The sequence below is a fragment of the Notothenia coriiceps genome, unplaced genomic scaffold (assembly GCF_000735185.1).
Source record: "Notothenia coriiceps isolate Sejong01 unplaced genomic scaffold, NC01 NC01_scaffold00007588, whole genome shotgun sequence".
In the NCBI taxonomy this organism is placed as follows: domain Eukaryota; kingdom Metazoa; phylum Chordata; class Actinopteri; order Perciformes; family Nototheniidae; genus Notothenia; species Notothenia coriiceps.
The window spans coordinates 42,784-56,238 of NW_011340289.1; the positions used below are offsets into that span (position 1 = coordinate 42,784).

At 39.1% G+C, this 13,455-nt stretch overlaps 1 protein-coding gene across 2 annotated transcripts in view; it reads right to left on the minus strand.

Annotated features, from left to right (window-relative positions):
- Positions 1-5,105: 5,105 nt before the first annotated feature.
- The window catches only part of tcf20 (transcription factor 20), a 25,280-nt gene continuing 16,930 nt past the window's right edge, over positions 5,106-13,455 (minus strand). For both annotated transcript variants that reach the window (XM_010769677.1, XM_010769676.1), the window contains exon 5: positions 5,106-6,522. Coding sequence is in view for 1 of the 2 variants with exons in the window: in XM_010769676.1 (XP_010767978.1) it covers positions 6,518-6,522 (5 nt within the window). In the remaining variant the exon portion in view is untranslated. The remainder of the gene's footprint in view (positions 6,523-13,455) is intronic.

Consider the following 13,455-nt stretch of genomic DNA (forward strand, 5'->3'; position numbering starts at 1 on the left):
CTTATTTCTACAACGTCTCGCTCCATGCGCGTTTCAGTTGGTTATTTGTCACAGTTGCGTCCGTCAGATCGTCTTCCTTCATTTGTAGCATTATTTACGACTTTGATCCACATAAGCACCATCGGCAAAATCCGCACTTAGCATGTGTCTTTAAAACAGTTTAATCCTTTGTGAATTGTTTGTCCCTTCTGCCGCCCATCCTTTAATTTCTTCATACAGCACGGGCAATCCAAATGAAATGAACTCCTGCAGTCCAATACCATCAAAATCACTCATAGTGCTCCTTAATTACCTTTCATCCGCCTTTAACAAAATACTTTCTCCTTCAATCTCGTTTGTGACGTTGCTTGTGCCATTTTTGAGACCTTTAAACTTTGATTACCCGCTGGTTGATTCCCTACCCCCCCCCTTGGTGTGGTGTGTGTGGTGGGGGCGCGCAATGTCAACAGTCGTAATTTGGGAGGGACTCTTGGCGAAACCCCACTTTGAGAACCACTGATCTAAAGTAACAGACAGAGAATCAGCACTTTGGAAACAGGGCTGAAACAGAGGGGATTATGGGAAGCTGCAATGATCTGTTTGGTGTTTCAGCCAATCAGAGACAGGCTCTGTGTATATCTGAGACCTGTAATATATTGATGAAAAACCGTATAATAGGAGACCTTTAAGAGCATAAAATAGCATTAGAAACATTATATTTGACAATACCCCTAACCACATTCTCACATTCCTCGACCCCTAGTGTTCCCGTGAAATTATAGTTATTTTGACACTTTTCTAACCTTTTTATATTCCTTTCATCCTTCATAGGAGGATTTTGCTTTGGTGTAAATTGTGCATACATTAATGCTGTAAAATGTATTAAGGAGCAAAAATAGTGCTTTTATAAAAAAAACTATTGAATGAAAAAATAAGAGAAATATTTACACAAAATATAAACCAACAAAGAATTAAGTAAAAATAGGACAAAATAGTAGAATTTAATGTAGAGAGCTGTGTAGATTTTAAAAGAGCTAAGAGAAATGTGCAAAATATTCGAATGGGTGTGCAGGATTCAATGAATTAAATGAACATGATGTGCATTCAGATGTGTGCATATTTTAGGTTCAAATATCCAAAACATATAAAAGTCAGCTCGATATTAAAGTGCTCCTATCATGCTATTTTAAGGCATATATTATGGGTCTCAGATATATACAAATATATAAAAACATGTCTATGATGTGTTTTTCTCAAAATACAAACAGATCATGCATTTTAGAAATCCCTCATATCCCTCTGTTCCAGCCCTGTTAGAGAAACGCGGATTTTGGGTCCTTAGCTTGAAAAAAAAAAAAAGAGGAGGCGGAGCTAATGCCTGATCAAAATTCAACCGGAGATAAAGTTAAATTCTGCAGTGATAAAACGCCATCCTGTTCTAAACCAAATCAAGGATTATTTCTGAAACAGTATGGAGCTCAAATGCTTTTTCTCTTGCGGATTTATCACAAGGTGAGTTCCTTTTTTTATTTCCTGCTCTGGTTAGCTCTGAGTGTTAGCGATGCTTGCTAATGTAAACAAATACCATATTACGTCCAAAACGCGTCAGGCATTGTTTCTGATAGCAACTTTCTGTGGGTCAACCATCCGAAATTACGTAATATCGGCAGAAAATCTGTATCCGTTTGTTGTACCCCCGTTTTTTAAAAGATGTGAGTACGGAGGAAAAGAGAAAGGGTTTTATTTTCTGACGCTGTGTGAGTTCCCCGACACACCGGGGGGGACGACACATATTTATGTATAAAAGACATCAAAAAGTGCATTTTGCATGATAGGTCCCCTTTAAATTAGATTTGATATATCTTTTGATCCCAAATTGTGATTTATTTTGTCACAGCAGCATGTTACCGTTATATATATACAATTATCTACTACACAAATGATCTATGTTTAGGGTGTTCTTTTTGTAACGTATTTGATAATGTTCTCTTTTTGTAACAGTTGTTTTGATCTTTAGAGATTATGTCAAAGGTTTTTCACGTAAAAAATGTTTTTCTTTACCAAATCTTAATCTCAAAAGTAACTGTCAAAATACATTTAGTGGACAAAAAATTACAATGGGCTCACAAAATGTAGTGAGGTAGAAGTAAAGAGTAGCATACAATGGAAATACCCAAAGTAAATATACTTAGTGACAATACCCGACTGCATGTCACTAAAAATATCACCAGCACGTATTTAGTAACCAAGGAGAAGCAGCGCTGCACAATTTTCTGAGAAGAATAGTGTTTGAAAGAGAGGGTGCCAGAGTTTTACATGATTAATTTAATTTAAAGAATAAAAACAGTGTGACAGAAAAACAGCACAATACTGGTGATTGTTGCAAGACTGAATGAAAAAAGCCTTGGTTTAAAAAGAGGTTTAATAGTTTCATCTCTAAGAGACAGAGGCTCAAAGCTATACCTTGACATCAGCAGCAGTGGAGTGTCATATTATACGTTATATTAAAGATCAAACTTAGCAGCAGTAAAGTAATTAAAATAAGCTCCAATTTTACAACATTAAAGTGATGAACACATTAATGCAGCGCTGATTAAAATCCAATACATTTTATATATTTGGTATCTGAAATCAGCCATACTACAAAAAAAACGTTATTTATATTTTGATTATAATACTTTTGTACTTTTACTTGAGTAGGATTTTTAAAGCTAATCCACATTTCTATAACTTTGAGCTCAATATTCATCTAAAGCTGTCAATTGATTAGCCATCTTTGAGGTATTTCAACCGTTTCCACATAATTTTTGGGCACTTGAAAGTATAATTCCACCGTTGTCAAGAAGGGAATTTACCTGCAATACAAATTTGAAATCACTCACCTCCTTCGGCTTCTTTTTCTTCGAACTTTGTCCTCAGTTCTCTCATCGAGTGAGGCGATGAAGGTGAAGACAGAAACATCCGGCCTCCTCTTCATCAGATATCAGAGTGATGGAGGATTTTGGCTGTCCTGCTGACACACACACACACACACACACACACACACACACACACACACACACACACACACACACACACACACACACACACACACACACACACACACACACACACACACACACACACACACACACACACACACACACACACACACACAGTCCTCTTCTTTAATCCATCTGTATAAATCCAGAGCAGACAACTCTGTTCCATCTGTTTTCATTATGCCTCCTGGACTTATTTTTGATCCATTTCATCCATCTCTCACCCCCATCCCTCTTTCACTCAATGTTTTGATGTGAAAAATCAAAATGACTTTGAAATGGGGTATAAATATGTCAGATAGACACTATTAGTTGGGGAAAATAGCTTTGCAGTACCATATGTTAACACTAATGTTTAGGGACAACTTGCAGTGAAGGGATTTCCATTCACTGCAAATGTTTTAAGCTGTTAACAAGAAAACCTAATCCTTCTGGATACTTAACTGGATACTGTTAAATACTAATTATGTAAGCAAATACAAATACTATTTTGTTAGCATACTTTACTGGAGTGTTTTCATTTCATTCTACTTCTAGATTTGGACGAAAATATTGTAATATAAATCTTATAAATGTCTTAGTTACATTTTGATTTACATTTCTATTTCAGGACTTAGTTTATACTTTTAACTATTTCAATCGTTATACTAACTTTTTAAACAGTTTTATGCATGAATTTGAGCTAGCTAGCTAGCCATTACTTTTAGCTAATGATTTTTTAATTAACTTTAAGCTAACGTTAGCTATTTTAACTGCACTACGGTTAGCTAGTGTTTTAATTATGTTTCAATTGATTTTAGCTTTCTTTAATTAAAAATGTATCGATGACTTAAGGCTTACTATTGTTTAATTTACAGTAATTGTTGTTTGATCAGTGTGTCCATACTTACATCTCTAACTATTTTTATTTTTGCTGTTAGCTAACATTAGCTTTTTAAATAATTTATCCATTACTTTTGACTAGTTATTTATTTTGGTTATCCATTACTTGTAGCTACTTTTTTTTGACCATTTAACATAACTATCACTTTTAGCAAATTAACGAGCTAGTTTTAGCTAATGAATGACATCAGTTATTTCAACTGTTTTAATGTACTACGCTGTTAGCAACTTTTTTACATGTCAATTACTTTTAGCTTTCTATATCAACTGTATTTTCATGAATAATGGCTTACTGTGTGTGTATTACTTTAAGATAGTGATTTCAGCAGTTTATTCATTAATTTCAGCTATTTTTTTTAATTACTTTTAGCTAACGTTGTTGGCTAACAATCTATCCATCAAAAGCTAGTAGGCTATTTGTATTCTTGATCCATTACTTGTAACGATCTATTTTGACCATTTGGCCAATCGATTAACTTAAGTTAGTTACCTTAGTAAGTTAGTTGCTTACATTTAAATAGTAAATCAAATAAACCCAAAAACGATTATCATATGAACATATATAAAGCTTCTTTCCACTTACCATGTAGCATCGTTGCAGAAGTACCTCTCCTACTGTATGAAAACAATATCGGTCCATAATATATCTAAAGGATCTACATTTGTACCATAACAAAACGTAAGTAAATGCACACATTAACATAATTGCCACTACAAAAGTTGGAAAATTGCATCTGCATTTCAACACCTATTTGAACTTTTAACCTTAGGGAATTTGGAATAAAATGGTCTATTTTTACCCTGAAGCTGCCCTAGTTTCTTTAGGCTTTCTCTGACTTTTTCCAGACACAAGATTGACAGACGCACAGAATTGCCCAGGGAGAAGTTTCTAGACTCAGAAAATGAGCATTCATAACTTCATGTCTTCTAAAGACAGAACTGAAGAGTCAGGATGGGGTTATCCACTCCCCTGAAACACAGACAGAAGAAACAAGGGAAGGAAACATAAATAGAGACGGAGATAGCTACTTACCTGCCATAGAGAAAACAATTGAGAATAGGAATGCAAAAGAAAACATGAGGCAGAGTTTGGTGAAAATGGGAAAGAAATTGGGGCAGAAATGTCTTAAGAAACTGAAACAGGTGTTTTTTTTATGTGCAACAAAAGTGACAAAAATAGGTTTCTGAAATAAGAAGAGAGTGTACTTGAAGCATTTTTTAAGTGTATTCATAATTCATATACATATTGACAGGTTTCTAATACAGCATGGTTTTGATAACTGTCTTCTTCCAGCTTTTTTTTTTTTTTTTTTACAAGAATAACAATAAAAAATGATAAAGACACAACACCATGTACGACGCACTTTTTTAAATTTTATGGCAATGCTTCTTTTGAATGGATTTTGCATCTCCCGATCAAATATCGCTGCGATTTCACTATGAATTAAACCATTCATAAGTACTTGGTAAGGCTTACTCCCCATTGATCGGTCCCAGCGTCCATATATGACAACGTCTCCGAAGTTTCCAGTTCCAAAAATGTTTTCATGACTTCCTACGTGCAACCAGTACACACGCGATGAAAACTCTTCCATGTCCTGTTGATCTTTCTCCTTTTTAAAGATGGCGGACACAATTAGTCCATAGTGTTATCATCTCCTCTTGAAAGGCTCTGTCCTCCTTTTTGTGTATTTTGAAAAATAAGATTGTTCCATCGGATTCTCCATGAATACTATCTGTACCGTAAAAACCCCAAGTGATGAAAAATAAGAACACTTTTCAAAAAGGACCAAAAATGGAATCAAAGACCCAAGATATTGGCATTTTTTTCGGTTTCTTTCACACACACACTCACGCTCTCACACACACTAATTTCTCATTCATTCACGTGACTTTTGAAAGGCAACAGATGTCCGTTCTCCAAGGCAATAATGTCTTTGTGGCAAAACTCGACCCTGACATTCCCGACAACATCACTCCTCCCTCTCCAGGAATGAATGGAAAGTAAAAAAAGAAATTAATCCAAGTCATGAATATAAAGTGAGATACATCCATTTCATTTCATGAGTAAATACTGATGAGAATACAAAAATAATAAATGAGGACTAAAATATATCCTAATATCGTAACATAAGATACTACTTGTGAGAGGAAACTAAATGCTCTCCTTTCCTTGCTCCCAATACGCCTCTTTAAGGCAACAATTGAACAAAAAACAAACAGATAAATGATGATACAGATGATTATAAAAGACTTTTAGACTTTGAGGGTGTCAGAGGAAAATCAAAGTAAAGCCTAGAGAGGAAGTTTGTTTCTTTTGTTCTCTACGGAAAAGTTCCTTTAGTTCCTACATCGGTCTCGACGTCTCGTTTTTTATTCCGCTTTGTCGTTTTTTTGTTTTCTTGTTCTCCGTTCCTCTATGTTGCACGTCTGTTGTTTTTTCTGCGTTTAAAGTAAAGGGCAACAAAATCTTTTCTCCATTGTCTTTAAGTGTAAATAATGCTGATTCCCGTTGAGAAAATTGTACATTCCCTTTTTTACGTTGTTCTCCGTCACGGATTGCCAGTCCTGTTCACATTTCGGGTCTCATCTTCTCTGTCTTCTACGGTCCAAAACTAACCTGCGAAAGGAAACACACACAAAATAAATTGAGGTTAGCATCATCAACAAGGCCCTATGCGTTTTAAATACAAAGTGTTAGAGCCATTTAGCCAAAGTGCTTTACATAGGCCATAAGACTGTTAAACACCTGAACTTTTGAAAGAACATACATAGCCTAACATTCATCTGTTTGCAACTCACATATCTCAATATTCCAATTACTGCATATAGACTACTCTGCACAGTTTCTACTAGGGACGCTCCGATCGCCAATTTTGGGGCCGATAGACGGAATCAGTATCGGCCGATACTGATCGCCGATCCGATCGAGTGGGCGGGGCCTATGGGGATCTTCCATTTAAAGTGATGTTTAAAACTCAGTTAATGGAGCTCATTCACTGGAGCTTCCACAAACAACAACCAACATAATTATTACATTCAAATGAAGTACATTATCTTTGGATAGTAACACGGGCGGGGGGGAATCTCTTCTCAAAACGATGACTCGGTGACAGTCATTATATAATGTGACATATTTTGCTTAATATTTGGAGTACAACAACAATCCTGATATCATTAGAAAGCTAGGAATCTCCTCTTTCCAACAGCGTATACAACTCAAAATGTGTCTTCGGGTCAATGCGACTGATTTCGATGGAGCAGAGGCCTGTACCACGAAGCTGGTTCAACCTAACCTGGATATGTTTGAGTTAGCCGGTTTGCCTAATCCAAAACATACGCGCTCTGGCTAAACGGTACTACGACGCGGGTTATCAAGTGGATCGCTCAAACCAGCCGTGTCCTATCTAGTTAGGTCGTTCACATGAAAGGGGTGGTATTTGGAGCATTCGACCAATCACAAACATGGAGAAGCGTACTGACAGCGCAGCGTCATACTTCCTGAATGAAAAGTGAACTATAATATTAGACATATGAAGAAGTTAAACTTTAAACATCCATGACTTAAACACTTTATCCAGGTTAAAAGCCATATAGCTGCACCTGCAAGGTGAATACAGCTGGTAAAAGAAAAAGTGTTTGAATGCGTACATTAACAGGTTTATGATATCACTGCCCCGTCTAAGACACCATCTGACTTTAAATTACATTTGCCTCGAGTGTTTCGTCAACTTAATGTGTTGCTTAAAATAATACTTCTGCATACAGTATGTGACACTGAGTGTTGCACGGCCAGATACGGCTCGGCTGACTCAGATAAGGAGATATATGATACATTATGATGTGATATGCCGNTCGAGTGGGCGGGGCCTATGGGGATCTTCCATTTAAAGTGATGTTTAAAACTCAGTTAATGGAGCTCATTCACTGGAGCTTCCACAAACAACAACCAACATAATTATTACATTCAATTGAAGTTCATTATTCAAGTTTCCATTCACTTTGGAGAATAACACGGGAGACATGAGCGGAAGCGCTCTCTCTCCCCTTCTCCCTCTCTCTCTCTCTCTCTCTCTCTCTCTCTCTCTCTCTCCTGACAGACAGCCTGTCAGTATCTCATGCAGCTCACTGATCCAGTAACGAGTGACCCGACAGTGAAGAATAAATATATGTATAACTAGTTTTGTTCCAGAGGTAGATCAAATAGCTAAGTGTGTTAGGTCTAACTCTTAGTGTGTGTTGCTCCGCTCACCGGTCCGTCACAGCGGGCGGAGCTGCAGGATTTCTGCTCCACACACGTTGCATACCGATATTTTACTGTCTTTTTCGGACACCTTGAAATACTGCCAAACCGGTGAAGCCATTTTGGCGAGCTTGTTTTGCCGCGCACAGAGAAAAGTCTCATGTATTTTACGTCATGTGATCGGCTCTCGCGATCGGCAGAGAGTATCGGCGGCCGATCGATCGGAGCATCCCTAATGGGTTTATTACCAATCATAATTTCCCAAATAAAATAATTTCACATAGTCTTACTGACACCCTTTTTAATCCATATCCATCCAAACAACATAGATAAAGTCAATATTTAAAATGATACTACTATTATTACCATGATTATTTATGTAATTTGTGTGGTAATACATTTATTTATAGTTATTTTCAAGTAGTCAAATACAATACAGTACATATACAGGGTAGAATTCATTTCAAAAAATTATTAAAAATTAAAAGTATTATTGTAAAAATCATTTAATTTAGCATTGAATTAAATATATTTCTATACACATTTGTACATTTCTTATGAGTCGTGGGGTCACCTCCCACTGTTTAAAGTCAAATCTGTCACTGCAGTCACGTTGATATACAGGATTTTGTGTTGTATTCTGAAACAGAGGGAACAATGTGATTCTGTTTAAGATTCAGAGTTCCTTGTGTTGTGTTTTTTCCAGTATGAAGATAGAGAAATGTCCTCATGTGTCTCCGTGTCTGTGTGTCCTGCAGGAGAAGCAGACGGAGATGGAGGGGTTGAAGCAGCAGCTGCAGGAGGTGGAGAAACAGAAGGAGGAGCACAACGCCGCCATGGAGAAACTCAAACAGGTAACAAGAGAAACTTCAACATCAGTGGGATGGATATGAGAATGTGGAGATAGTAATTCAGTTTATTTTATTCACAAACAGGTGAAAACAAAAAGACCATCTGGAGATAGTATGTGTGATGGGTACTCAAAATATACATAACGAACAAATCTAGAACTGGAGAGAAACATTAGAAGCTAAAAACAAACTAACACTAACCAAATGCAATACAATACAAAGGGGCTTTATTGGCATGACCACATTTTAAACATAGTATGGCCAAAGCATTCCTCACAAGGCGTTATAACAGAACAAAACAAAAAGAAACACTAAACATAAATGAGAAAAACATTGATTAATCAAGTACAAATGTTAGTGTTAAATAGGTAAGATACAATATACTTAAAGGGGACCTATCATGCAAAATGCACTTTTTGATGTCTTTCATACATAAACATGTGTCCCCGGTGTGTCAGGGAACTCACGCAGCGTCAGAAAATAAAACCCTCTCTCTTTTCCTCCGTACCCAAATCTCTAAAAACGGGGGAACAACGGAGCTGATCCAGATTTGCGTCCGATATGACGTAATATCTGAAATGTGGACCCACGGCCCTATCAGAAAGTTGCTATCAGAAACAATGCCCGACTGTTTTGGACGTAATATGGTCGGTGTTTACATTAGCATCGCTAACACTCAGAGCTAACCTGTACTGGAGAGCATGTGTGTGAAGAAGCAGGAAGTAAAAAGGAACTCACCTTGTGGTATAACCGGCAAGAGAGAAAGCCTTTGAGCTCCATACTGTTTCAGAGAGAATCCTTGATAATCCATGATATGGCGTTTCATCACGGCAGTATTTAGTTTAGACAGTAGCTGCCGGGTCCCCCATGAGCTCAGCCCCCTCCTGTTTTATTTAAAAGCTTTATACCACAATCAGCACTTTAGAAACCAGGAAGTGAAATAGAGAAGATAGCTGAAGCATGGCTTAGATGGGTGATCTGTTTGGTATTCGTTGAGCAAAACACTTCAATAGACATGGTTTTTTTATACTATTCTTATAGATTGAGACCTATGCTTATTGCCTAAAAATAGCATGATAGGTGACCTTTAACTTAAAGGAACATTAAAGGGATTGTTTTACCTAGAGATGCATTTGTTTTAATCCCCTGATGTAAGGCGTAGGGTATCGGTGCAGAGAATGATCCGGTTTCCCAGCTCCTTTTTCTCAAACATGTAATCAAATGCTATTTTCAAGCAACATTTCACTTTATTTATCAGCCACAAACACTATCGTCTGCACTCCGCTTACACAAACACTGCTGTCCTCTCAAATGTCTCATGTGACGCAGATCTTCACCAGCTCCACCATCATAATTCACAATGTACTTCCTATTATGATACATTTTAGAGCTCTGGATGTCTGGACTCTGCAGCCCCTTTCACCAGCAGGTTCTAGAAAAGATAGACTTTTATTCAACCCCAAGAGACAATGATTGTGTCGCAGTTACATTTAGGAAAGTAGGAAAGATGAAACATTCAAATATTAAATAAGATAAGGGTTCTGAAGTCTGATCAGATTTTGAAGAATACCCCTGACCTTCTCAAATCTCCCTCCGTCTTTTGACACATTTAAAAATCAGCTAGCAAGTTGCTGCTACCTACCTTTTGTGTAGTTTGCTGCTTTGCCTGCTCTTGTTGCATCTTCTTCAATTGGTTGCTATAATAAATCAAACTTATACTATAACTTAACAATCTGAAAAAGTGCACGGTGCTAATAACAAAGGAATAACTTATCTGCCATCAGCATTTATGAAAACTATATACTGTATATATTTAAGTGTGGTGGTATTCATGTTTTATTCTTTGTTCTCCTAACCTCCATCGATCTGTTGTTGTTCCTCTGCAGGAGATAAGGACACTGTGGAACCGGGCAGAGGATTTTAGAAGAAGAAGGGAAGTGCAGCGCGTGAGTAACATGTCTATTGACTGATCGTTTCCACACCACACCAACCACACCACACAGACAACAACACACACACACACCCACACACACACACACACACACACACACACACACCACACAACACACACAACCAGACACAGACACACACACAGACACACACACACACCACACACACACACACACACCACCACCACACACACACACACACCACACACAGACACCAGACACAACAAAGACAACACACACACACCACACACACACAACACACAGACACACCACAACACACACGACACAGCAACACACAGACACACACACACACACACACAGCAGACACACACACACACACACACCACCACACAGACCACACAGACACACCACAGAGACACACACAGCACACACAGAGACACACACACACACACACACACAGACACCACATCACACACACACGACACCACACACACACACACAGACACACAACACCAGACACACACACACACACCACACACACACACACACACACACACACCACACACCACACACACACAACCACACACAGCACACACACACACAGACACACACACACCACCACACAAGACACACACAACAGAGACACACAGATACACACACACACACACACACACACACACACAGCCACAACACATCACACACACACACACAGAGACACACACACACCACACACACACACACACACACACCAGGCACAGCAGACACACACCCACACACACACACACACACGCACACACACACACACACACACACACACACACACACCACAGACACACACAGGCACACCACACACACACACACACACACACAGAGATACAGACACACAGAAACACACACACAGCACACAGAGAACACACACACACAGGACACGGCACACACAACAGAGACACACCTCACACACAACACACACAACACACACCACACACAAACACAACACAGACACACACACACACACACACACAGACACAGACACAGACACACACACACAACACGACAACACACACCACACACACACAGACAGCACAACACAGAGACACACACACACAGAGACAAGCACAGATACAGCACCACACCCACACACACACACCACACACCACACACACACCACACACACACACAGAGACAACACAACACACACACACGACCACACACACACACACACACACAAGCACACACCACACACCACACAGAGATACACACACACACACACACACAGAGACACACACACACAGAGACACACTCACACAACACACACACACAACACACCCAACACACACACAGCAAACACACACACACACACACACACACACGAGAACACCACAGACACACACACACACAAGAGACACCACAGACCACACACAGAGACACACATAAACACACAACAACACACACAACACACACCACACACACACACACACACACACCACACAGCAAGAGTGATGGACTGACGGAGAGACAGAATGCCTGTAGGCAGGTGTGGAATTTTGAATTGGGAGGGGATGGAGGATGAGGGAATAACAGAGTATATTTTGCTGATTTAATGAAGAGCAGCCATGCATGGAAACTAATAATTAGAAAAGTAAATCTCTGACCCTGCTGTGTGTGTGTGTGTGTGTGTGTGTGTGTGTGTGTGTGTGTGTGTGTGTTGTGTGTGTGTGTGTGTGTGTGTGTGTGTGTGTGTGTGTGTGTGGTGTGTGTGTGTGGTGTTGTGTGTGTGTGTGGTGTGTGTGTGTGTGTGTGTGTGTGCTTGCGCAAAGTATGCAGTTGAAAGGACGTGAACGGCACTGCAGCTGGAGAGGAAGAGAGCGGATAAACTGCAGGAGAGACTGGCAGGCAGATCCCTGACCAACAGCAAGACCAGGACACGTACCTGAACGCACCGTTAACACCCTGATGTAATGTCCCATCATGCCTCTGCCTCTCACATGTCCACTAAGCACAGCACCTGTCCACATTTTCTGAACCATATTCAGCCCTTAACAGAATGCTTGATTTAAACAAACAAGGCCCTGGGTCCAAGTAACATCTTTTTTCTTGCAGGTGTTTGAAAGATTCCTTCCTCCCAGCAAAGGAAAAATAAAAATAAACTCAGTGCTTTTTTAAACTGTTCTTTTGACAACAATATCCGGACAACATATCACCACTTTTATAAGACAGACTAGCCTCGCTCTCTTGCCTCTTTCTATATATCTGGGCTATTAGTATTTGTTTGACATTTTTCCCCACAGCACCAACCTGGAAGAATGCTTCCTTCTCACACTTTGTTATGACGAGCTTCACCGCTCAGTCTGACAGCCGAATAGCAATGAGGCAATCCACGTAAGCAGATTAAGTCAAACTATCACCGGCAGAAAAATCAAAGGTTCCCAGAAATGAGCTTTTGGTTCTCCTGTTATTATAGTTTCATCTGTAAGACAAGGCAAACAACAGCTTCACCTCCAATGTCTACAGTAACGTTAACTCCTAACATGAATATGTTCCACTCTAAG